The sequence below is a fragment of the Lactuca sativa genome, chromosome 1, assembly GCF_002870075.4.
Source record: "Lactuca sativa cultivar Salinas chromosome 1, Lsat_Salinas_v11, whole genome shotgun sequence".
In the NCBI taxonomy this organism is placed as follows: Eukaryota; Viridiplantae; Streptophyta; class Magnoliopsida; order Asterales; family Asteraceae; genus Lactuca; species Lactuca sativa.
The window spans coordinates 201,907,481-201,935,307 of record NC_056623.2 but is presented as its reverse complement, the minus strand read 5'-3'; the positions used below and the strand labels follow the sequence as shown (position 1 = coordinate 201,935,307).

The window sequence follows — 27,827 nt, the reverse complement described above, 5'->3', positions numbered from 1 at the left end:
TTCTCTCTTTGTTCTTAGTCTTTTTTATGAACTCATAATATGTTCTTCGTGTTCATACTTCCAAAAACACGATTAATCTTGAGATATCTTACTTCCGCATTCACCGTTCGTTATAAAAATGGGTTCCTACAGAATTATTGGTGGCCATGTATGAAGCGGGAAACTGCTTGGTACGTTGAGAGGTGCTTGACCTGTAGGATGGTCAAGGCCGAGCATCAGAGGCCGCATAGTATGCTACAGCCCCTAGAGATTCTAATGTGGAAATGGAATCAGATCAAGATGGATTTCATTACCAAACTACCGAGGACAACAAAAGGGTTTGATGCTATATAGGTCATCATAGATCGATTAACCAAGAGTGCCCATTTCATGGCTATACGGGAGAGTTCTTCGGCCGAGAAGTTGGCCGACATGTATGTTCGCGAGATCGTTGCTCACCATGGGGTTCCGGTCTCCATTGTTTCCGACCGAGATGTTAGATTTACTTCTTGTTTCTGGCAGAAGTTCCACGAGGAGCTGGGGACGCGATTGCACTTCACCACAACATTCCATCTACAGACAGACGGCCAGATCGAGCGGACCATTCATACCCTCGAGGACATGTTGAGGGCATGTGTCATTGACTTCGGTGGGAGTTGGGATTCCCACCTACCGCTTGCAAAGTTCGCCTACAACAACATCTATCATTCCAACATTGGCGCCCCACCTTTCGAGCTGTTGTATGGGCGAAGATGTCGCACCTCGGTTTGTTGGGGTGAGGTTAGACACGGGGTGATGGGACGGACGGAGGTAGTCTTGCAGACCACCGAGAAGATTCAGCAGATTAGGCAGCGACTGTAGACTGCTCAGAGTCGGCATAAGAGTTACGCCAACAGACGTCGATCTGAGTTAGAATTTCAGGTGGATGATGTGGTACTTATGAAGGTATTAACCTGAAAGGGTGTGATTCGCCTCAGGAAGAGGGGGAAGTTGGGTCCCCGCTTCATTGGACCATTCAGGATTATGGCCATGGTTGGCAAGGTAGCATACAGGCTAGAGCTACCAGAGGAGCTCAGCCAGATCCACAACACCTTCCACGTTTCGCAATTATGAAAGTGCATTATGGACAACAGGCAGTGGTGTCGTTGGGAGATATTCAAGTCGATGAGTGCCTGAATTACATGGAGAGGCATGTGGCTATACTAGAGAGGAAGAAGAAGGTCCTAAGGAACAAGGAGATACCATTAGTGAAGGTGAAGTGGGAGTACGTTGCGTGTACATAATTGTACGCTAAGCGTACTAAGGTCCGCCTTAGTACGCTGGGCGTACTAACGTCAGGATGAAACCCTAATGTTTAGGGTTTGGGGCCTATATAAACAACGTTTTGAGCACCATAACCTCTCCAACCTCAGACTCCACAGATTCTATTTGTTCTCCCCAAACCCTAGCCTCTCCTTTGTGTGTTGAAGCATATTTGGTGTGTTCTTTAGTGTTTTAAGAGGAAGGCATAGCATCAAAGTGTTGGAGAAGAAGATCAAGCTTGTGGATATGATGTTAGCTTGTGCTCAAGAAGCTCCAGTAGGTATAAAGTTCCAAACTTTATGCATCTATGCATAGATCTCATCATTTTACTTTATTAGAAGCATTTCTTGTCCCAAAATCCTTGAGGTGGTGCATGTTGTGATTTGGACGAAAAGAGTTGTCCTTCCAGACTCTTAAAGGGACCTTGAATGATAAAAAATGATGTCCCATTAGATAAATGTGTCCCATGCATGGAAAAATAAGGTCTTAATGGATTAACACCAAGCATTAAGGACTTTAAGGACGTCCAAAGTTATAAAGGTCATGACTTTATGGATCCTATGCATGTTAGATCTCTGGATCTGAAGTTGTGGCTTAAGTGCTTAAGCCATTAAGCACTTAACAAGGTTTTGGCAAGCTGTCCAGAATGCCCAACGTAAATCCAGTACGCCTAACTTATTAGGTAAACCACCCCGATGGTGGTTAACGTCTGGATGAGTACGCCCCGCGTACCAGAGGAGTACGCCCCACATATGTCCTCTGTTGGGCCATTGACAAATGGGTTTCGGCTTTTGGGTTGTTTATGGGCTAAATGGATTTGGGCCTTTGTTTGACTTTGTAAATAAGGAGTTTTGGGCCAGGTAGTGATAGTGGATTATGGGGTTAGGCCCAATTAGGAGGTTGGGCCCAATTTAGTAAATTGGGCCAACTATGGACTTTATAGTTGGACTTTCAAGTCAAGGGCTTGGTAATTGGGCCTGGGCCCAATAAAGAAAATGGACTTAATGTGTGTTTTGGACACTTAGTCAAGAAGGGTATTTTGGGTATTAACTTAGTATTGATTATATGATAGTTTAGGATTCCCGGGTAGAAGAAAAGTCAGAGATTTACAACATTTCGGCACTACTTGCGAGGTGAGTTATCCTCACTATACCCAAGGGTCTAAGGCACCACGTCCGACCCTTTGAATTTTTATTTGGTTATGTTATGGTAGCATGATCTGTTAGATCGGTATCCTAGAGGGTAGGATGATATTATGTGATATATGGTATGACCTGTTAGTTCGGTATCCTAGAGGGTAGGATATTATTATGTGGTATGTGGTACGACCCGTTAGATCAGTTGTTGTCTATAGACTGTTATGTGATTATCTGTTATATGCGTACATGTTTGTTTGGCGGTTGAGGCTTATCTGCTTTGTGCGAAAGCCAATAGTCCTGGGCATTCCAACCTGTTGGTTGTGGCCCGTGAGTATTCCATCGCGAGGATGACTGGACTCATAGTATGTAGGCATTCCAACTTGTTGGTTGTGGGCCTGGGGTATTCCATACCGAGGATGATTGGACCCATAGTATGTTGGCATTCCAACTGGATGGTTGAGGGTTTGGGGTATTCCAATCCGATGGTTTACTGGACCATAGTATGTTGTTTATGATTATATGTGTGTTATTGTGGGTATGGATATTTTGGGGGAACTCACTAAGCTTTCGGGCTTACAGTTTCAGTTTATTGTTTCAGATACATCAGAGAATCGTAGCAAGGCGAAGACATGATCGTACAGCTCCTCATGATTTGTTTATGTTTCTAGGAAAACTCTGATATTAGATATTTTGAAAACAAAATTTGTAATGATAAATAGTTTTAAATGTTTGAAAAAGTTTTAATTTGACATGAAATTTTTAGGTGTTACAATTAACCATGATATTTTTTAAATTAATATAATATAATAGAATAGAACAATTTTAAGCAGAAAAAATTAACACAAAAAAGTTTATATGAAGAAAACAAAATCTAAGGTTGTATAAACTTTAATAATAGAATTAATATATAATAGTTTATATTATTCTATTTATATTTATACTACATGTAATCAATAATCCAAAAATATTTAACCCGTGAAATAGTTAATTAGTTTTTCCATTTATAATGAGGATTTCCACATCAATGCCGATGTGGGTTTTCAAAAGAATAATGTTATAAAATAATATATGACAATCCATAAACAAGTTCTTAACAATAGTTATAATAGATGATGAGTATGGCAGAAAACTTTAAATTGTCCTTAGAAATATATCATATTTTATGGATTTAAGGGAATACTGGTCATTTAAAAAAGAATTAACCATTTAAAAGACCAAGCATGCTAAGAAATGAAACCCATTTAAAAAAGAAATAATCATTTAAAAGATCAAACATGCTAAGAAATAACACCATATGAAACAAATAAATAATTGTCATCAACATATGATACATTTTACAAAGGATATGCATTCATACATCATTTGATCCTATTGACGGTTTAACGTTTATATAACCTTTTTTTTTTATTTAATTAGTCTAAACTAATAATTAGGTACTAAGGTAAAAACAACTTTAAATATATTATCATTCTATATATTTAACAATTATGCTTATAAATTTATAGTTTTTTACTTAAGCTATCATACTTGAAAATATAGATAAACTTACTAGCCGCTGCATTCTCCAACATAAAATGACCAAAACACACAGATAGAAACTATTCGTTGAAATTAACTATTTGACACAAAACGGTCCGTTAAAAGGAAATCGCCACATAAAAACTATATGTCAAAATAAATTATTCGCACCCGTCGTTTGGCGCGGATAAATAGTTACCATATCATATATATATATATATATATATATATATATATATATATATATATATATATATATATATATATATATATATATATATATATATATATATATATATATATATATATATATATATATTCAAAACAGAATTCGATGTAGTAATTTATCTAACTCTATTTGAGAGTTAAAGAGTTAAATGAATCGATAAAAATGAAGTATAACGTTGATACGACAATATATTAATATTTTAATTAATAGTTAAACGATAACGTAAAAATCCATAAAGCTTTTAAAACAATTCTAATAAATTATAAATCATTTTAAATCGGCATACCATAACAATGGAAATATCGCAATTGCTAATCTGCCATAACGAATAATTTATAAAGGACGTTACTGTAATAATAATAAAAAATAAAAATGAAAATAGAATGTTTGAAATAGGTCATACGAGGGGGAAAAGTAAGTTTTATATCCAATTAAATAAATAGATGTACATTATCATTTTATGTATTTAACTCTTTTTATATAATGATAGATTTATTTATTTATTCATGTTTGGGAATTGGTATGCTACCCTCATTCACATGCCAAAATAATTACTTCAATGTACAGACTCTTTATACCATGTGGAGTGTAATCATCTCCCCTTTCTTACTTTTATCAAATTTTAAACAAATTCAAACTGAATTTCATATATTCGTTTTCCACTATTTTTATGCTAATTGTAAGGATCCAATACACATCAAGAAATCATTATGTATTTATAAGATCTATCAATACACATCAAAAATCCCTTTGTTTACGTTCAATGTTTATTTTAGCCATTGTATTTTTATTTGTCTAATTTATCGTCTTATTTTTATTTGTTTTCTAGAACATCATTTTATATTTAATTTTTTCTTATCAAGCCATTGAATTTTGTAAAATTTACCAATGAAAATCGTTTTATATGTGGATAACATTGCTATAATTAGATAGATTCTTCAAAATACAATGTTATACATAATTATTTAAAATTCAATAATGATTTTGATAAACAAATCAAAAGAAGTATATTTCTATTTTTGTATTGGGCTTTTGACATAAAAGTCCTTTAAGTTTATCAGGTTTTTTTGGTTTTGTCCTTATGACGATTTTTTGCTCGTTGATGTCCAAAATTTGCCAAGTTTTTTTTTTCATTTTTGTCATTTCTACAAATCTTTTATGTTCTTACCCTAAGTATATTTTTCAAATTTGCAAATTAAACCCTTAAGTTTACAAATCTTATATGTTTTTATCTTAATTATGTTTTCCAAATCTGACATGAAAGTCCTTAAGTTTGTTAAATTTTGTCGGGACACCTACTATCATAGGTAGCAAGGGGAAAAACGAAAAAAACTTGGTAACTTTTGGACATTAATGAACAAAAAATCGTTACAGGGACAAAACCAACAAAACCTAAGAAACTTAAGGACTTTTATGTCAAAAGCCCTTTTGTATTTAACCCTAGAGAAAAATTCATATATATTACACCTCACTATCATTATGTAAGTTACAATAATCACTTTTGAAAGTCGACTAAACCTTTCTTTTCTTTATACATGTCATCTGCTATTTAAAACAAGTACAAACTCTCTTTCCTATAATCATTTCAACAAATTAACAAACACCCATGATTCATTTCCACTTGAACATGCATGTTTTCATCATCATCATCATCACACACACACACACATTGTAAATTAATCCATAAACTACTTAGAAAAAATAGACAAAATGTGTAGCGATTCAAAAGAGTATGCAATTACATCTCAAGATGAGAAAGATAGTTAGGTCAGTTGGTCGAAAAGACAAGCACAGCAAGATTTGTACATCAAAGGGGGCAAGAGATAGACGCATTAGGTTATCAGCCAACACTGCAATTCAATTCTATGATGTGCAAGATAGGCTAGGATATGATCGACCTAGTAACGCCATTGATTGGTTAATGAAAGAAGCCAAATCCGCCATTGATGTACTGAATGCTGATCAATATCATCATCTTCAGGAATTGCTACAACCGGATACAACAACTTATGTTTTCAATCCTTCAGAGGCATTTCATCGAACACCTGAAGATCGGGATCAGCAGAATTTGAATCAAGATCAAATCAATAGTTTCAGCAGCTACCCATTTGAGGTCATCAGTTCAAGAAATGAAAATGAATTACAAGGAGAAAACGCGATTCCTGTTCCTCGAGATATTAATTTCGCGTGGAACACAAGTTACAACGCAGGAGAAAGTTTTGAGCTTGTGAATAGGGAACCCCTTCAGTCCAATTTCCATCGTCTAATTGTTCATACACCGAGCAATGAATTCATAAATCATGAAGATGGGTTACTGGGGTTTTCGTTTGAGCAGGAAATTCCAGTTCAAACAGGTAACAGATGATTTTTTTTTCATATAGGTAGAATGTGTTTTTAAAGATTCGTTCTTTTTCTGATTTTTCACATCGTTTGTTCTTTTCGGAGCTTCAAGAGAAAGAAGATGGCCGAAAGTTAGATCAATTGGGATGAAGAAAGGATCAAGACTAATCTTAGATTGATCAAAAACAGGGAAATCGATTTCTACTCTTGCATTATAAGGTAATGTAGTTATACCTTATTAGCAACAAATTGGTTATTTTAGAACATTTTAGCATGTTTTGTTATAAGAACAAAATTTTAATAATTGTAACTTATACTTGCTTACTTCATGTTGTAGCATTAATTAATGTTTAATTATCTAATAATAATATTACACGTATAATGTTGTATGTTTGAATGATAAAATAATTACATATTAGGTGGTTGTTTAAATTGGAAAAAGTGTAAACACTTAACTTAATAAACAAATAATTCAAACTGAATTAAATAAATTAATACTTTTAAGAAGACAACAAAATTGCAAGAATGTCATGTCTCACTTTTGCAAGTTTGATTAGAAAAGTTTGGATTGGCATCAATAGTCTAATAGTATAACTTTGTTGTAAGTATGGTCCAAAAAATTTTAAATTTTATAATGATGGATTAGCAACTGGTATTTTCGTTTTTTCAAATTTTTTAATACAAAAGGATAAACTTTTCTTTCTCTCATACGCATGCAAAGAGTACACACATTAAATAACAAAGAGAAAATTCATCAAATAACTAAAAGTAAGGGATTGTTTGTATTAAATAGCCATGAAAAACACAATTTCATCAAATGACCACGACTTCAGTAGAGAGAGGCTCTGCAGAAGTCCTTACGCTCTGAGGAATCGAACATGTAGGGAAAAAGACAAAAAAATGATTTTACATCGTTTCGAAGAGAGGTGCTCTGCGAGAATTATTATGCCTCTGTAGAACCAATGTGCTTTGAGGAAGTGATAGATAAGGACATTAATATTTTTTTCCAACATTTTCGTAGAGTTGGGCTCTACATAACAATGTATTGTTAATTACTCTTCTGCGGAAATACTTATCGGAGCTGTTTTGAACAATTAATGACTTTTTCTTCATTTGACCCTATTGACGGTTTAACGTTTATATAAACTCTTTTTTTTACTTAATTCGTCTAAACTAATAATTAGGTACTAAGGTAAAATCAACTTTAAATATATTATCATTCTATATATTTAACAATTATGCTTATAAATTTATAGTTTTTTACTTAAGCTATCATACTTGAAAATATAGATAAACTTACTAGCCGCTGCATTCACTAACATAAAATGACCAAAACACACAGATAGAAACTATCCGTTGAAATTAACTATTTGAAACAAAACAGTCCGTTAAAAGGAAATCGCCACATAAAAAACTATCTGTCAAAATAAATTATTCGCACCCATCGTTTGGCGCGGATAAACGGCTATATATATATATATATATATATATATATATATATATATATATATATATATATATATATATATATATATATATATATATATATATATATATATATATATATATATATATATATATATATATATGAAGTATAACGTGGATACGACAATATGTTAATATTTTAATAGTTAAACGATAACGTAAAAATCCATAAGCTTTTAAAACAATTCTAATAAATTGTAAATCATTTTAAATCGGCATACCATAACAATGGAAATAAGATCGCAATTGCTAATCTGCCATAACGAATAATTTATATAGGACGTTACTGTAATAATAAGAAAAAATAAAAATGAAAATAGAATGTTTGAAATAGGTCATACGAGGGGGAAAAGTAAGTTTTATATCCAATTAAATAAATAGATGTACATTATCATTTTATGTATTTAACTCTTTTTATATAATGATAGATTTATTTATTTATTCATGTTTGGGAATTGGTATGCTACCCTCATTCACATGCCAAAATAATTACTTCAATGTACAGACTCTTTATACCATGTGGAGTGTAATCATCTCCCCTTTCTTACTTTTATCAAATTTTAACCAAATTCAAACTGAATTTCATATATTCGTTTTCCACTATTTTTATGCTAATTGTAAGGATCCAATACAGATCAAGAAATCATTATGTATTTATAAGATCTATCAATACACATCAAAAATCCCTTTGTTTACGTTCAATGTTTATTTTAGCCATTGTATTTTTATCTGTCTAATTTATCGTCTTATTTTTATTTGTTTTCTACAACATCATTTTATATTTAATTTTTTCTTATCAAGCCACTGAATTTTGTAAAATTTACCAATGAAAATCGTTTTATATCTAGATAACATTGCTATAATTAGATAGATTCTTCAAAATACAATGTTATACATAATTATTTAAAATTCAATAATGATTTTGATAAACAAATCAAAAGAAGTACATTTATATTTTTGTATTGGGCTTTTGACATAAAAGTCCTTTAAGTTTATCAGGTTTTGTTGGTTTTGTCCCTATGACGATTTTTTGCTCGTTGATGTCCAAAATTTGCCAAGTTTTTTTTTCATTTTTGTCATTTCTACAAATCTTTTATGTTCTTACCCTAAGTATATTTTTCAAATTTCCAAATTAAACCCTTAAGTTTACAAATCTTATATGTTTTTATCTTAATTATGTTTTCCAAATCTGACATGAAAGTCCTTAAGTTTGTTAAATTTTGTCGGGACACCTACTATCATAGGTAGCAAGGGGAAAAACGAAAAAAACTTGGTAACTTTTGGACATTAATGAACAAAAAATCGTTACAGGGACAAAACCAACAAAACCTAAGAAACTTAAGGACTTTTATGTCAAAAGCCCTTATGTATTTAACCCCAGAGAAAAATTCATATATATTACACCTCACTATCATTATGTAAGTTACAATAATCACTTTTGAAAGTCGACTAAACCTTTCTTTTATTTATACATGTCATGTGCTCTTTAAAACAAGTACCAACTTTCTTTTCTATAATCATTTCTACAAATTAACAAACACCCATGATTCATTTCCACTTGAACATGCATGTTTTCATCATCATCATCACACACACATGCAGTGTAAATTAATCCATAAACTACTTAGAAAAAATAGATAAAATGTGTAGTGATTCAAAAGAGTATGCAATTACATCTCAAGATGAGAAAGATAGTTAGGTCAGTTGGTCGAAAAGACAAGCACAGCAAGATTTGTACATCAAAGGGGGCAAGAGATAGACGCATTAGGTTATCAGCCAACACTGCAATTCAATTCTATGATGTGCAAGATAGGCTAGGATATGATCGACCTAGTAACGCCATTGATTGGTTAATGAAAGAAGCCAAATCCGCCATTGATGTACTGAATGCTGATCAATATCATCATCTTCAGGAATTGCTACAACCGGATACAACAACTTATGTTTTCAATCCTTCAGAGGCATTTCATCGAACACCTGAAGATCGGGATCAGCAGAATTTGAATCAAGATCAAATCAATAGTTTCAGCAGCTACCCATTTGAGGTCATCAGTTCAAGAAATGAAAATGAATTACAAGGAGAAAACGCGATTCCTGTTCCTCGAGATATTAATTTCGCGTGGAACACAAGTTACAACGCAGGAGAAAGTTTTGAGCTTGTGAATAGGGAACCCCTTCAGTCCAATTTCCATCGTCTAATTGTTCATACACCGAGCAATGAATTCATAAATCATGAAGATGGGTTACTGGGGTTTTCGTTTGAGCAGGAAATTCCAGTTCAAACAGGTAACAGATGATTTTTTTTTCATATAGGTAGAATGTGTTTTTAAAGATTCGTTCTTTTTCTGATTTTTCACATCGTTTGTTCTTTTCGGAGCTTCAAGAGAAAGAAGATGGCCGAAAGTTAGATCAATTGGGATGAAGAAAGGATCAAGACTAATCTTAGATTGATCAAAAACAGGGAAATCGATTTCTACTCTTGCATTATAAGGTAATGTAGTTATACCTTATTAGCAACAAATTTGTTATTTTAGAACATTTTAGCATGTTTTGTTATAAGAACAAAATTTTAATAATTGTAACTTATACTTGCTTACTTCATGTTGTAGCATTAATTAATGTTTAATTATCTAATAATAATATTACACGTATAATTTGTATGTTTGAATGATAAAATAATTACATATTAGGTGGTTGTTTAAATTGGAAAAAGTGTAAACACTTAACTTAATAAACAAATAATTCAAACTGAATTAAATAAATTAATACTTTTAAGAAGACAACAAAATTGCAAGAATGTCATGTCTAACTTTTGCAAGTTTGATTAGAAAAGTTTGGATTGACATCAATGGTCTAATACTATAACGTTGTTGTAAGTATGGTCCAAAAAATTTTAAATTTTATAATGATGGATTAACAACTGGTATTTTCCTTTTTTCAAATTTTTTAATACAAAAGGATAAACTTTTCTTTCTCACACATGCAAAGAGTATACACATTAAATAACAAAGAGAAAATTCATCAAATAACTAAAAGTAAGGGATTGTTTGTATTAAATAGCCATGAAAAACACAATTTTATCAAATGACCACGACTTCAGTAGAGAGAGGCTCTGCAGAAGTCCTTACGCTCTGAGGAATCGAACATATAGGGAAAAAGACAAAAAAATGATTTTACATCGTTTCGAAGAGAGGTGCTCCGCGGGAATTATTATGCCTCTATGGAACCAATGTGCTTTGAGGAAGTGATAGATAAGGACATTAATATTTTTTTTCAACATTTTCGCAGAGTTGGGCTCTACATAACAATGTATTGTTAATTACTCTTCTGCGGAAATAGTTATCGGAGCTGTTTTGAACAATTAATGACTTTTTCTTCATTTGACCCTATTGACGGTTTAACGTTTATATAAACTCTTTTTTTTTACTTAATTAGTCTAAACTAATAATTAGGTACTAAGGTAAAAACAACTTTAAATATATTATCATTCTATATATTTAACAATTATGCTTATAAATTTATAATTTTTTACTTAAGCTATCATACTTGAAAATATAGATAAATTTACTAGCCGCTGCATTCTCCAACATAAAATGACCAAAACACACAGATAGAAACTATCCGTTGAAATTAACTATTTGACACAAAACAGTCCGTTAAAAGGAAATCGCCACATAAAAACTATCTGTCAAAATAAATTATTCGCATCCATCATTTGGCGCGGATAAACGGCTATATATATATATATATATATATATATATATATATATATATATATATATATATATATATATATATATATATATATATATATATATATGAAGTATAACGTGGATACGACAATATGTTAATATTTTAATAGTTAAACGATAACGTAAAAATCCATAAGCTTTTAAAACAATTCTAATAAATTGTAAATCATTTTAAATCGGCATACCATAACAATGGAAATAAGATCGCAATTGCTAATCTGCCATAACGAATAATTTATATAGGACGTTATTGTAATAATAATAAAAAATAAAAATGAAAATAGAATGTTTGAAATAGGTCATACGAGGGGGAAAGTAAGTTTTATATCCAATTAAATAAATAGATGTACATTATCATTTTATGTATTTAACTCTTTTTATATAATCATAGATTTATTTATTTATTCATGTTTGGGAATTGGTATGCTACCCTCATTCACATGCCAAAATAATTACTTCAATGTACAGACTCTTCATACCATGTGGAGTGTAATCATCTCCCCTTTCTTACTTTTATCAAATTTTAACCAAATTCAAACTGAATTTCATATATTCGTTTTCCACTATTTTTATGCTAATTGTAAGGATCCAATACACATCAAGAAATCATTATGTATTTATAAGATCTATCAATACACATCAAAAATCCCTTTGTTAACGTTCAATGTTTATTTTAGCCATTGTATTTTTATTTGTCTAATTTATCGTCTTATTTTTATTTGTTTTCTACAACATCATTTTATATTTAATTTTTTCTTATCAAGCCACTGAATTTTGTAAAATTTACCAATGAAAATCGTTTTATACCTGGATAACATTGCTATAATTAGATAGATTGTTCAAAATACAATGTTATACATAATTATTTAAAATTCAATAATGATTTTGATAAACAAATCAAAAGAAGTACATTTATATTTTTGTAGTGGGCTTTTGACATAAAAGTCCTTTAAGTTTATCAGGTTTTGTTGGTTTTGTCCCTATGACGATTTTTTGTTCGTTGATGTCCAAAATTTGACAAGTTTTTTTCATTTTTGTCATTTTTACAAATCTTTTATGTTCTTACCTAAGTATATTTTTCAAATTTGCAAATTAAACCCTTAAGTTTACAAATCTTATATGTTTTTATCCTAATTATGTTTTCCAAATTTGACATGAAAGTCTTTAAGTTTGTTAAATTTTGTCGGGACACCTACTATTATAGGTAGCAAGGGGAAAAACGAAAAAAACTTGGTAACTTTTGGACATTAATGAACAAAAAATCGTTACAGGGACAAAACCACCAAAACCTAAGAAACTTAAGGACTTTTATGTCAAAAGCCCTTTTGTATTTAACCCTAGAGAAAAATTCATATATATTACACCTCACTATCATTATGTAAGTTACAATAATCACTTTTGAAAGTCGACTAAACCTTTCTTTTCTTTATACATGTCATGTGCTATTTAAAACAAGTACCAACTCTCTTTCCTATAATCATTTCAACAAATTAACAAACACCCATGATTCATTTCCACTTGAACATGCATGTTTTCATCATCATCACACACACACACACAGTGTAAATTAATCCATAAACTACTTAGAAAAAATAGATAAAATGTGTAGCGATTCAAAAGAGTATGCAATTACATCTCAAGATGAGAAAGATAGTTAGGTCAGTTGGTCGAAAAGACAAGCACATCAAGATTTGTACATCAAAGGGGGCAAGAGATAGACGCATTAGGTTATCAGCCAACACTGCAATTCAATTCTATGATGTGCAAGATAGGCTAGGATATGATCGACCTAGTAACGCCATTGATTGGTTAATGAAAGAAGCCAAATCCGCCATTGATGTACTGAATGCTGATCAATATCATCATCTTCAGGAATTGCTACAACCGGATACAACAACTTATGTTTTCAATCCTTCAGAGGCATTTCATCGAACACCTGAAGATCGGGATCAACATAATTTGAATCAAGATCAAGTCAATAGTTTCAGCAGCTACCCATTTGAGGTCATCAGTTCAAGAAATGAAAATGAATTACAAGGAGAAAACGCGATTCCTGTTTCTCGAGATATTAATTTCGCGTGGAACAGAAGTTACAACGCAGGAGAAAGTTTTGAGCTTGTGAATAGGGAACCCCTTTAGTCCAATTTCCATCGTCTAATTGTTCATACACCCAGCAATGAATTCATAAATCATGAAGATGGGTTACTGGGGTTTTCGTTTGAGCAGGAAATTCCAGTTCAAACATGTAACATATATTTTTTTTTCATATAGGTAGAATGTGTTTTTAAAGATTCGTTCTTTTTCTGATTTTTCACATCGTTTGTTCTTTTCGGAGCTTCAAGAGAAAGAAGATGGCCGAAAGTTAGATCAATTGGGATGAAGAAAGGATCAAGACTAATCTTAGATTGATCAAAAACAAGGAAATCGATTTCTACTCTTGCATTATAAGGTAATGTAGTTATACCTTATTAGCAACAAATTGGTTATTTTAGAACATTTTAGCATGTTTTGTTATAAGAACAAAATTTTAATAATTGTAACTTATACTTGCTTACTTCATGTTGTAGCATTAATTAAATGTTTAATTATCTAATAATAATATTACACGTATAATGTTGTATGTTTGAATGATAAAATAATTACATATTAGGTGGTTGTTTAAATTGGAAAAAGTGTAAACACTTAACTTAATAAACAAATAATTCAAACTGAATTAAATAAATTAATACTTTTAAGAAGACAACAAAATTGCAAGAATGTCATGTCTAACTTTTGCAAGTTTGATTAGAAAAGTTTGGATTGGCATCAATGGTCTAATAGTATAACTTTGTTGCAAGTATGGTCCAAAAAATTTTAAATTTTATAATGATGGATTAGCAACTGGTATTTTCAGTTTTTCAAATTTTTTAATACAAAAGGATAAACTTTTCTTTCTCTCATACAAATGCAAAGAGTATACACATTAAATAACAAAGAGAAAATTCATCAAATAACTAAAAGTAAGGGATTGTTTGTATTAAATAGCCATGAAAAACACAATTTCATCAAATGACCACGACTTCAGTAGAGAGAGGCTCTGCAGAAGTCCTTATGCTCTGAGGAATCGAACATGTAGGGAAAAAGACAAAAAAATGATTTTACATCGTTTCGAAGAGAGGTGCTCTACGGGAATTATTATGCCTCTGTGGAACCAATGTGCTTTGAGGAAGTGATAGATAAGGACATAAATATTTTTTTCCAACATTTTCGCAGAGTTGGGCTCTACATAACAATCTATTGTTAATTACTCTTCTGCGGAAATAGTTATCAGAGCTGTTTTGAACAATTAATGACTTTTTCTTCGTTTTTTTAATGGAATTATTGGTATTTTAACATTTTTACTGACTAGAAACATATTTTTTTTTCATTTTGTGGATGTTTTAATCACTAGAACTCTTTTTGGTTATCTATGCGGAGAGTGTTCCGAAAGAATGTGTTTTATTATTCTGTGTATGGGAGCGTTGTGGCAGTCGATTAATGAAAATGAGGTTTACGTTAGATATAATGTTAAACTTTTTGGTTTAAATCTTCCTCCTAACTGTCACCATCAAATGTTATTACAAATGGTTATAAATAAGGCAGACGTATTCAATATCATATATATTTTCCTTTTAAACACCCGTAATGTGGTATGTCATGGAGCTTGTAGATGAATCATATGTATTTCAACTGAGGCGTGTAATGTCTGAAACAAAGCAAACAGTGCATTTATATTGGAGATTTGGATACCACTTGGATCGTGTGAACACTCTCCGAACTAGTATTCTTACCCTATGTCTGGGTTGCAAGAAATCCATGCTAGGATAATCCAAGAATACACTTACGATTCAAGGCACAAAAGTCGTAAATCAAATTGCTAGAAGGATTCTATGATCGTCTGAAGGAAAAGAGAGCTAATGATTTTCATGTGTCTCTTCTCAAAGAGAAGGGTCGTTTATATAATAAACGAGATTAGGGTTTCTCTTAGGGTTGGCCGTCATGGGTTGCTTTGGAAGTAAGCCAGGAAATACGAAATTTAATAAGGATCTAGGGTTTCAAAAACTAATGAATTTCGTTAGTATTACCATAATCACATCAAGAATCTGAATTTTCCACTATGTTCCCATATGTAAAATTCGGAGAGGATTTGGGGCGTTGCCCCAAACCCCGCGGGGGCTCTGTCCCTCGACCTCGCCCGCTAACCAGTCAGCAGAACCCTAGCTAGGGGCTCTGCCCCTTGGACCCCGCGCCCTCGACCTCGCCCGCTAACCAGTCAACAGGACCCCGGCTAGGGGTTCTGCCCCTTGGACCCCGCTAGCGGTGCTACCCCTAGACCCTGCCAAAAGGGCGCTGCACCTCTAACAAACCAGGACCTTTTTTCTTTTTGTTGGAATTACTTGGGACATGTTGCTGCTTACGTTTTCCATGTCCTTTGTGGTTCTGATTTCTTGGTTTGTTTTCAACCATATGAATCGAGGGTTGTCCAGATTCAATTTTTCCTATGTATTTATCAGATTTGTCACTTTCCTTCGTACGAATAGATTCTTCAATACGAATATGATTAGCAAGTTGAACCACATACAGTTCCTCATTTTGATGTTTAAACTTATGTTAGAAGTCTTTTGCAGGATGTAGGAAGTTTGACAATGATGGTTGACACAACAATGGATTCATTCATTTTCATACGGTACAATTTAAACTGACAATATATGACAAGGAGTTTATACGGTGTAGTTTAAACTGACCATATATGCCAAGGAGTTTATACGGTGTTGTTTAAACTGACCATATATGCCTTATTCAAACGGTGCAATTTAGATCACATGTTAGTTCTAATTACATAAAATGACATGGTGACACTAAAATCACCAACATGGTGAAGTTTCAAAACCACGAGTTTATTGGAGCAAAAATTAGTAGAGGTTGTGGAGAAATACAATCAGGCGGAAAACGGTCCTGTGGACAAGGAAATGACGTGGTAGTGGGTTATCAAAAAAGAGCGTTAGTTCCTAGTAACTTTGTATCAGATAATGATAAAGAACCAAATTTGCGCATGATAGAATTAGAACAACAAAATTTATTCGAGTTTGGAGAAATAACTAATTTTGATGATTAATTATCTGATAAAAAATCAATTAAAGGATGGTCGAAAGATGAGTACATGCAAAAAAAATTTCTTTTAACCCATGGTATGTATTCCTCCCATTCCTGATTGTCCAGAACCTATTCTTGAACCTGGACCATTTCACAGTTTATGTATGAATGATAAAATATTTGTGAAACAAACCTATAACACCAAAAAAGAGATAACATCTTCTGTCAAATTCAAAGCGGTTAAAGAAAAAAATTTCAAATTAAGGTACAAAAATCAACAAAATCTCGACCCCGCCCATTGACCTGTCAGCAGGACCCCATCCAAGGGCACTACCCCTTGAACCCTGCTAGGGTCGCTACCCCTAGAACCCGCCAAATGGGCGCTGCCACTTTGGAAACTCCAAACCCATGGGTGTTTCCCCTAGACCCCCAACTTGTTGTCGAACTGACTTCAAATTTGATCTTATACATACATGCAATCTGCAAAAACCCGTACATATATTAGAGTACAATTTATGAAGCCCCTTTCCTTACATGCTAGATCCAATTACATAAAATGACACGACGACACTAAAATCACCAACATGGTGAGGTTTCGAAACAACGAGTTTATTAGAGCAAAAAGTAGTAGAGGTTGTGGAGAAATACAATCTGGTGGAAACTGTTCTTGCGGACAACAAAATGACGTGGGAGTGGGATATCAAATGAGAGTTGTAGTTCCTGATAACTTTGAATAAGATAATAATTAAGAACCAAATTTATGCATGACATAATTAGAAAAACAATATTTATTCATGTTCGGAGAAGTACCTGATTTCGATGATCAATTATAATTGAAGGCTGGTCGGAAGATGAGTATAAGCAATGAAAAATTGCTTTTAACCCATGGTATTGTATTCCTCCCATTCCTGATTGTCCAGAACGTATTCTTAATCCTGGACCATTTCAGAGTTTATGTCAGAATGATAAAATATTTGTGAATCAAACCCATAAAACCAAAAAAGAGCTAACATATTGTGTTAAATTCAAAGTGCTTAAAGAAAAGTTTCAGATTAAGGTACAAAAGTAAACTAAATATTGACCTCAGCCGCTAACCTGTCAGCGAGACCCCGTCCAGGGGCTCTACCCTTTGGACCCCGCTAGGGTCATCGCCCCAAGACCCCGCCAAAAGGGCACTACCCCATTGGAAACCCCGGAGCCAGGGGTGCTCCCCCCGGACCCACGACTTGTCGTTGACAAGCTTCTAATTCAATCTTATACATGCGTGCACTCTACAAAAAATTGTAGATGTATTAGAGTACAAATTATGAAGCCAGCCTACATGTTAGTTCTAGTTACATAAAATGACATATTGACAGTAAACTCACCAACATGGTCAAGTTACAGAACAACGAGTTTATTGGAGAAAAAGTTAGTAGAGGTTGTAGAGAAATACAATCCGGTAGAAACCGTTCCTATGGATAAGGAAATAGCGTGGGAGTAAGTTATCAAAATAGAACTGTAGTTCCTGATAACTTTGTATCAGATAATCATCAAGAACAAAATTTGCAGAAGACAGAATTGGGACAAAAAAAAATTATTTGAGTTTGGAGAAGTTCATGATTTTGATGATTAGTTATTTAATGAAAAAAGAATTGAAAGCTGGTCAGAAGATGAGTACACGCAACAAGAAATTGCTTTTAACCCATGGAATTGGGTTCCTTCCATTCCTGATTGTCCAGAACCTATTCTTTAACGTAGACCAATTCACAGTTTAGGCCCAAATGATAAAATATTTGTGAATCACACCTATAACACCAAGAAAGAGCTAACATCTTCTGTTAAATTCCAAGCGGTTAAATATATGTTTTAGATTAAGGCACAAAAATCAACCAAATATTGACCCCACCCGCTGACTTGTCAGCGAGAACACAGCTAAGGGCCTTGCTCCTAAGAGCCCGCTAAGAGTGCATCCCGTAGACCTTGCCAAAGGAGAGTTAATCTATTAGAAACCCCAGACCAAGGAGTGCTACCCGCGGACCCTCGATTTATCATCAAACCGGCTTCTAATTCAATACTTATACATGCGTGCACTCCACACAAACTTGTACTTACAATAAAGTACCAATAAGGAATCACCTTATCTTACATGTTAGTTCCAATTACATAAAATGAACTGGTGACACTAAAATGACCAACATGGTGAAGTTTCACAACAGCGAGTTTATTGGAGTAAAAAGTAGTAGAGGTTGTGGAGAAATACAATCGGGTGGAAACCGTTCCTGTGGACAAGGAAATGACATGGGACTGGGTTATCAAAAAAGAGATTTTTTTTTCATGATAACTTTATATAAGATGATGATTAGGTATCAAATTTGCACAAGACATATATATAACAAAAAAATTTATTCGAGTTTGGAGAAGTACCTAATTTTGGTGATCAATTTCTGATGAAAAATCAGTTGAAGGCTAGTCGAAAGAAGAGTACACACAATGAAAAATTAGTTTTAACCCATGGTATTAGGTTCCTCGCATTCCTGTCTGTCTAGAACCTATTCTTGAACTATGACAATTTCACAGTTTAGGTCTAAATGATAATATATTTGTGAATAGAACCTATAACACCAAAAGAGAGCTAACAACTTCTGTTAAATTCAAAGCGGTTAAAGAAATGTTTCAGATTAAGGTACAAAAATCAAGCAAATCCTGACCTTGCTCCCAAACCTGTTAGCGGGACCCCAGCCAGGGGCACTGCCCCTAGGACCCCGCTAGGGGTGCTGCCCTTTGGAAACCCCGGGCCCAGGGGTGCTAACCCGGACCCTAGACTCATCGTCGAACCGACTTCTAATTTGATCTTATACATGCATGCACTCCGTACAAACCCTTACTTATAGTAGTATACAAATAATGAATTCCCTTTGCTCACATGTTAGTTCCAATGAAATAAAATGACATGGTGACACTAAAATCACAAACATGGTGAAGTTTCAGAACAACGAGTTTATTGGAGCAAAACGTAGTAGAGGTTGTAGAAAAATACAATCTGGTGGAAACCTTTCCTGTGGACAATCAAATTAAATGGGTGTGGGTTATCAAAAGATAGCTTTAATTCCTGATAACTTTATATAATATAATGATCAAGTACCAAATTTGTGCAAGACAAAATTAGACTAGCAAAATTTATTCGAGTTTGGAGAAGTACTTGATTTTTATGATCAATTATCTTATCAAAAATCAATTAAAGGCTAGTAGGAAGACAAGTGCACGCAATGGAAATTTGCTTTTTACCCATGGTATTGTATTCCTCCCATTCCTGATTGTCCATAACCTATTCTTAAACCTGGACCATTTCACAGGTTAGGTCCGAATGATAAAATATTTGTGAATGAAACCTATAACACCCAAAAAGAGCTAACATCTTCTGTTAAATTCAAAGCAATTGAAAAAAAGTTTCAGATTAAGGTACAAAAATCAACCAAATATCAACCCCGCCCACTGACCTGTCAATCAGAACACATCCAGGGGCTCTGCCCTTTGGACCCCGCTAGGGGCGTTGCCCTTAGACCCCTCCAAAGGGTCATTGCCCCTTTCGAAACCCCAAATCCAGGGAGCTGCCCCCAGACCCCTGACTTTTTGTTGAACCAACTTCTAATTTGATCTTATACACGCATGCACTCCGCAAAAAATTGTATATGTATTAGAGTATAAATTATGAAGCCAGCCTACATGTTAGTTCTAGTTACATAAAATGACATAGTGACAGTAAAATCACCAACATGGTCAAGTTACAGAACAACGAGTTTATTGGAGAAAAAGTTAGTAGAGGTTGTAGAGAAATACAATCCGGTAGAAACCGTTCCTATAGATAAGGAAATGATTTGGAAGTGGGTTATCAAAAGATTTCTTTAGTTCCTAATAAATTTGTATCAGAAAATGATCAAGAACCAAATTTGCGCATGACAAAATTAGAAAAAAAAATTATTTAAGTTTAGAGAAGTACCTGATTTTGATGATCAATTATCTAATGAAAAATCAATTGAATGCTGGTCGAAAGATGAGTACACGTAACGAAAAATTGCTTTTAACAGATGGTATTCGGTTCCTCCCACTCCTGATTGTCCAGAACCTATTCTTGAACCTGGACCACTTCATGGTTTAGGTCTGAATGATAAAATATTAGTGAATCAAACCTATAACACCAAAAAAGAGCTAACAACTTCTTTTGAATTGAAAGCAGTTAAAGAAAAGTTTCAGATTAAGGCACAAAAATCAACCAAATCTTGAACCCATCCACTAACGTGTCAGCAGGACCCCAACCATGCGCTTTTCCCCTAGGACCTTCCTAGGGGCGCTTCCCCTAGACCCCGCCAAAGGGGTACTGCCACTTTGGAAACCCCAGACCAATTGGTGCTTCCCCCGGGCCCCCGACCCATCGTCGAACTAGCTTTTAATTCGATCTTATAGATACATGCACTCCGCACAAACATGTACTTATATTAGAGTACAAATAATGAAACCCCTTAGCTCACATGTAATTTTAAATTACATAAAATGACACGGTGACACTAAAATCAACAACGTGGTGAAGTTTTAGAACAACGAGTTTGTTGGAGAAAAAAGTTGTAGAGGTTGTGGAGAAATACAATCCAGTGGAAACCGTTCACGTGGACAAGGAAATGACGTGGGAGTGGGTTATCAGAAGACAACTTTAGTTCCTGATAACTTTGTATCATATAATGATAAAGAACCAAATTTGCCATGAAAGAATTAGAACAAAAAAATTTATTCAAGTTTAGAGAAGTGCCTAATTTTGATGATCCATTATCTGATGAAAAATCAATTGAATGCTGGTTGGAAGATGAGTACACGCAATGAAAAATTGCTTTTAACCCATACTATTAGGTTCCTCGCATTCCTGATAATCAAGAACCTATTCTTGAACCTGAACCATTTCATAGTTTAGGTCCGAATGGTAAAATATTTGTGAATCAAACCTCTAAAACCAAAACGACTAACATCTTATTTTAGTTTCAAAGTGGTTAAAGAAAAGTTTCAGATTGAGGCATAAAAATCAACCAAATCTTGACCCCGCCCACTAACCTGTCAGTGGGACCCCATATAGGGGCCTTTCCCTTAAGCTTATGCTAGGCTTGCTGCCCCTAGACCCCACCAAAGGGGCACTGCCCATTTCGGAACCCTGGACGAAGGGGTGCTGCCCCCGAGCCCCGAATTGTCGCCAAACTGGCTTCTAGTTCGATCTTATACATGTGTTCACTCCACACAAACCCGTACTTATATTAACGTACAAATAATGAATCCCCTTAGCTCACATATTAGTTCCAATTAAAGAAAATGACATGGTGACCCTAAAATCACAACCATGGTGAAGTTTCAAAATAGCGAGTGTAGCGCTTGATCCATGTATTATTCATTTTTCTTCCCTTATATATTAGGTTATTACTTCTTGGCCTTGTTTATCAGGTTTGAGGGGGAAGAGGTACCCTTTCTGCCATGTTTGAAATTTTGGAGGCAGAGCTCGAACATCGGGCGTTCCCTTGGGGAACGCAGGGTGTTTACACGTGGAGCTCAAACCTTAATTTTGAGGGTTTAAGATGTATTTAAACACCTTAAGTCCCAGGTGTTGGCTTCATTTACAACCTCCATAGTTCTGAAAACCCTAGATCCTCCAAGAGTGTTGTGAGATCATTGTGTGTTTTTTGTTTTGTGTTTGAAGCTTATTCAATGAAGAAAAGCTTGATGCAAGGTGGTGGTTCAAGTAAGAGCTTATAGATGTTGGTTCTCTGCTTTATTTCCAACCCATTTGAGGTATAAAGCTCTAACCTTGCTTATTAGAAGCTTACATCTATGTCTTAGTGTATTTTTGCTTTTTGGTCCCATAGTTGAGGTCTAGTAGTTTGTGATCACTCTAGAAGCTTTGAATTGTTCCTGTTGGTGTTTATGAGGTTCTAAATGCATATAGTTTTCATCTTTATAGTTGTATATGCGCCATGCATGAGATTTAACTCCTTTTATGAAAGTTAAATGCTATATATTGAGTTGGGACCTTTTGGATATGCAAAGTTACCAAGTCAGTAAGTTTATGGTCCTAGATATTCTTTAGGACTTGGATATGTGTTTTAGTTGTGTGGCTTTAAGAATTAAGTGCTTAATGATCATTTTGGGAGTCAGCGTGCGAACACCCAACGTTGTTTCGAGGAACGCCCAACATTTTGGCTAAGTTTCGCGATCTGTTGGTTGGTGACGAATGCCTATCATTCCACAAGGTAACTCCTAGTGTTTGTTCCATCAGTGGGATTTTTCCTTGGGCCATCTTTTGGACTCTTGAATTTTTGGCTTGGTTTGGGTACTGTTCATTGGGCTTAGTTTGGATTGAAAGTTTCCCTTGTAGTGTTTAACTTCTTGTTTGGGCTTGACTTGTTGGGCTTCCCATGTTAGGTCTAGGATTATATTTTGGGCCTTGGTAGGCCTTGTTAGTTCGGCCATTTGTGGGCTAGTGTTTGAATCTAGCCATAGTTATTTATTGAGTTTAGCTTTGGGTTTGGATTAGTGTCAGGAGTTGATTCAAAGCAGCCACAACATTCACAGGATTTCGCTATCTTTGAGGTGAGACTTCTCATCATACCCATGGGTCTTAGGCTCCAAGACCGACCCATTATCTGATATGTAGTAATTAGTTGATATGTAACTCTATGCTTCGTGATATGGATTGTTTTATGTGAAGACCATGGGGGATCCCATGACACTTGGTTATCACACTATGGGGGAGCCCATGGCATCTCAGGTAAACACCATTTGGGGTGGGGGGTGGGGGGGAGCCCATGGCATTCCAAGTAAAGAGCATGGAGGGAGTCCATGACAATTCATGTATGCCTTTCTATTTCATGGTTTTTATGTGACTATATGTGTTGTGTATTTTGGGAAACTCATTAGGCATTTGCTTATAGTTTGTTGGCTGTTTCAGGTACTTCTGGATCTAAGGGCAAGAGCCCAGCTTGATGGCGCAACGTGCACTCTCCAGTATTCCGCACTAGTTGTTCTGTTTACTCTGATCTTTTGAACATTGTATTATGTAATGGTATTTGTAGGAAACAACTATGGATATTATTTATAGTTAATAAATGAAAATTTTCACCTAAGTTTTTGGGCTATTACAAGTTGATATCAGATCCTTGGTTTGAGGGATTCGGGCACACTCTTGGGCGTGTCACGACTCAAACTGAGGAAACAGTAAACTCTCTTTCAAAAAGAAACCAAAAGTTAATAATTTTCTTCAAAATGGTTTTTGTAAGAACAAGGGGAGAGTGCAATGCATGTAATTGGCCGAGCTTAAGTAAGTGGTTCCAATGTACTAGCCATGTTATAGTTATATTCGGAAATTTATGTTGAATTGATTACTTGCTATTTGTATGATTTCAAAGTTGTATATGTCTAGCAATGAATAGCCTTAGAATGATGAATTCTACCTTATTAATGTTCCTTGTTTGGTTGTTCTTAGCGTAGGAGCTTATTTGACAGTCTATGTGATTCTATTTGTGTATAACTGGCATGCATATGGTAACCTGCTATGATTGGCTTAAGTTTCTGGTTCGGTAGGGACTAAGAAATCCTATAATAGTCTATGATCTGAATTGGTGTTGTGTTATGTGGGTCATGATTTATGGTTGGTTGAATTAGTGGTATCCAGTTTGGCCTTGAGGAAGGCACATGTAGGTGTGGAAGGTATTATTGGGACCGTACTGTAGAAAGCACAAGACTTGTACCCGAATCGAAGTCAGACCTGGAAGCTCTAAGGAGTCCAGTGAGGAGGAATCCCCTTCGAATTCCTTATGATTTTGTCATGTGGTATTTTTTTCAGTTGAGGATGGTGATGATCACGCAAGGTTCGAGCTCAGGATTAGGATCAGGATTGGGTTCAGGTTCTGGTGTAGAGCCTATTTATGAGAGGCTGCACGATCTTATAGCGGCTGAGGTTACTCGTGTCATCCTTGACGCTACCCCAGTGATCTTTGTTACCATCAAGGAGGACATCATGGAGATCATGGAGGAGCGGCTCAGGTGTTTCCAAGCCGAGATTGCTATAGGCCAGATTGGGGATCGAGCTCCCTCATTCTGGGAGTTTAATGTGTGTGGTGTGCCTGGGTTCTTTGGGTTCAAGGACCCCATCACTTGTCAATGATTGGTGGAAAACATGGAGAATCCCCAACGCACAAGCTTTTGCCTTAACGCGGCAAAGGTGGGGTTTGCATCTTGTATGTTGACGGACCGAGCACGAGACTGGTAGGAGGAGGTTACTCGCAAGGTAGGATCAGCGGGAATGGATGAAATGACTTCATAGGAGTTTGTGAGGAGGTTTGATCGGGAGTTTCCATTGTCCATTGAGGTGTAGCGTTTGCTAAGAGAGTTTCAAGATTTGCAGCAGACATTAGAGACTGTGGCGGACATCACCGCCAAGTTTTGGGAGAGGGCACTACTGGTCCCGCAGTATGCTATAAAAAGGCCTCCCTAGCTCTTGATTTCGTACATCCCTCCCATCTACAAGCCTTGGATGAAATGTTTTCTCTCTTCTCCTCTCTCTCTCTCTCTATAATTTTCCTCTTGCTAATTCTGGTGCAAACCATTAGAGGCACGACGCTTGTGGTACTTGCTTCCAAAAGATCAACAACATAATTTCTAGTTGTTTATAATAACCACTAAAGGTATGTAACCCTAAACATTCTTCTTGAGTAATTTCGAAAAATAACCTTGGATATCTAGGGTTATTATTTTGATGTTCATAGTTATAGGTGCAATAGTGAAAAAATAGATCTTGTTTTAGGTTGCATGTACACTTAAGAGTTTTAAGTTGTTATTGTTATGCCTAAAACCAATCAGTGGTGCTAGAGACTTAGGTTTGTTTTTCAATTGAATTGTTATAATTGTGGAATTGGACCAAAAAATTTCAAAATTGGAGTTTCTTGCCCCTATGTTTCGAAATTAGGGTAAGGGTTTTGAAACCCTTACCCTCCTCCCTAAGAATTCAAAATCAAGGTATAGATTTGAAACCCTTACCTTCCTCCCCAATCTATTTTCGAAATTGGTAGATGGATAGGAATTTTAATTTTGGTAATTATCTTATTACTTGCTTTAATAAAGGGATAATTTAAAATTAGATAAATCCAATACCAATTTTCGAAAATTTAGGGGTATATGTATCAGGATTGAATTAATTGTTTAATTTAATTGGATAATCCTTATTTGATTTAATATAATTAATTAAATATTAATAGATAATTATTAAATTATTTGGTTTATTTTTAAATTTAAATTAATTGTTTAACTTTCGAAATTTAAATATAAAATTAGTATTTTGAAAAGTTTTAAAAATACACCTTATAATATATGTAAAATTAAAAGTTTAATAAGTACTATATATATAAGACTAAGTCAGTCGAACTGCTAGTACGCCTCATTCACGAAGCTAGTCTACAAGGGGGTATAAGGAAACTTCCTATAAAATGGTAGTTGAATGGGTGTCCACTCTCATCCAACGCTTCCTTGATTAGTGGATGGTCGTTAGTCGAACAGGCTTGATAGGACAAACTAGCTCTGATTAATAAGGATAATGCTATTGAAAGTAACTAAACCTTTTACTAAAAAAATCCTAATCTCAGTTACTTTAGAAAAATGTGAATTTGTATGCTAACCCATGAAATTGAACATTATACTTTATAGTAGTTAGTGGAGCGTGTGTGGTTAACCGACAGACTGATAGTGACCTAAAAGAGTAATGATGGGTGTCTTAAAAAGTATCATTGATTAATGGAGCGTGTGTGGTTAACCGGCACATTAAAATGAGATAATAAATGACATCGAGAGGGCCAAGCTAAGTCACATGGTTAATCACATCATGTTTGCAATCCTCGGTATCCCAGTCACAAATGGAACAACATAATCTGATATTAAACAAGCCATTGAATAGTTTCAATGACTCTCAAAAGATCTAGGAATTTCACTCAGCTTAATTTCTTTCAATTTTCATTTGCTAATGGTGGAATTGGTAAATAGCCATTTACCTAGCTTTATAAAATTTATAATTAGATTACCACATCTTTTTTCTATGTTGTGAATTTTTAGCTGGATCCTAGCCTTAACATTTCATTTTTGGTTTCTATATTAAGGATTTCTACTTCAAATGATGCTTCTGGTTCCTCCTCCTCCTCCAAAAACTTTTCTTTGTTGAACATTTTCTCGAGGGTGACATTGGATGGCACCAACTATAACTACTAGATGCACAAAATTAAGAAGGCCCTTTGTTTCAAGGATTAGGAGTATGTCCTTGAGAAAGTGGTATATGAGATTATGTAACATCTAGATTGCTAGGTATATTAATTATGTGTTAATTTTTTTTAGATTCATTGAGTGACTCGATGAGTTGTGAGATCAACTCGTCTAGTAGAATCGTGTTTGGCCACGTGGGATTAGTAACCTACTTGACGAGTCAGAGAGTTGACTCACAAAGTAGACGCTGAGTAATGAAACCCTAATTCCGCAGGTTTGGGGCATATTTAAGGACACTTATAGCCTCATTTTCTACCTACCTTCAGTAAGAGAAAGCCCTAGTCGGCCATTTTGCTAAGAGAGAGAGTTTTGAGTTAACTTTGAGTGTTTGGTGCATCTTTTGAAGAGAAGGGAAGGGTTCCAAGCCAATGGACGAGAAGGGGTTGTTAGATCCATGATTATTTCACCTTAAAGCTTCTGGGAAATGTATAAAGTTCGCATCTTTCTCATTTTGTTGAATATATCTCATGATTTTGGAAGCTTAGGGCTTTTTCCATCTAATATGAGGACTTGGAGTGTTTGGAGTTCATATAGAGGTTTGGACTTTAGATCTGGACCATGTGAGGTCCCTAGAGTCCAAAATTCCTTGCTTTATTCAGCCATAATAAGGCTCTTGAGTGAAAATCCCTTAATAGAGTAAGTTTTTGGCATTTA

At 34.6% G+C, this 27,827-nt stretch overlaps 1 protein-coding gene and 1 pseudogene across 1 annotated transcript; both read left to right on the top strand.

The window, feature by feature from the left end:
* The first annotated feature begins 5,869 nt into the window (after window positions 1-5,869).
* On the top strand, window positions 5,870-6,925 carry LOC111919842 (transcription factor TCP10). The gene is made up of 2 exons (XM_023915411.3): window positions 5,870-6,521; window positions 6,620-6,925. The coding sequence occupies exons 1-2, from the start codon at window positions 5,900-5,902 to the stop codon at window positions 6,655-6,657; spliced, it is 660 nt and encodes a 219-aa protein (XP_023771179.2). The 5' UTR covers window positions 5,870-5,899; the 3' UTR covers window positions 6,658-6,925.
* A 2,621-nt stretch (window positions 6,926-9,546) lies between these two features.
* Window positions 9,547-25,032, top strand: LOC111919841 (uncharacterized; annotated as a pseudogene).
* The last annotated feature ends 2,795 nt before the right edge of the window (window positions 25,033-27,827 follow it).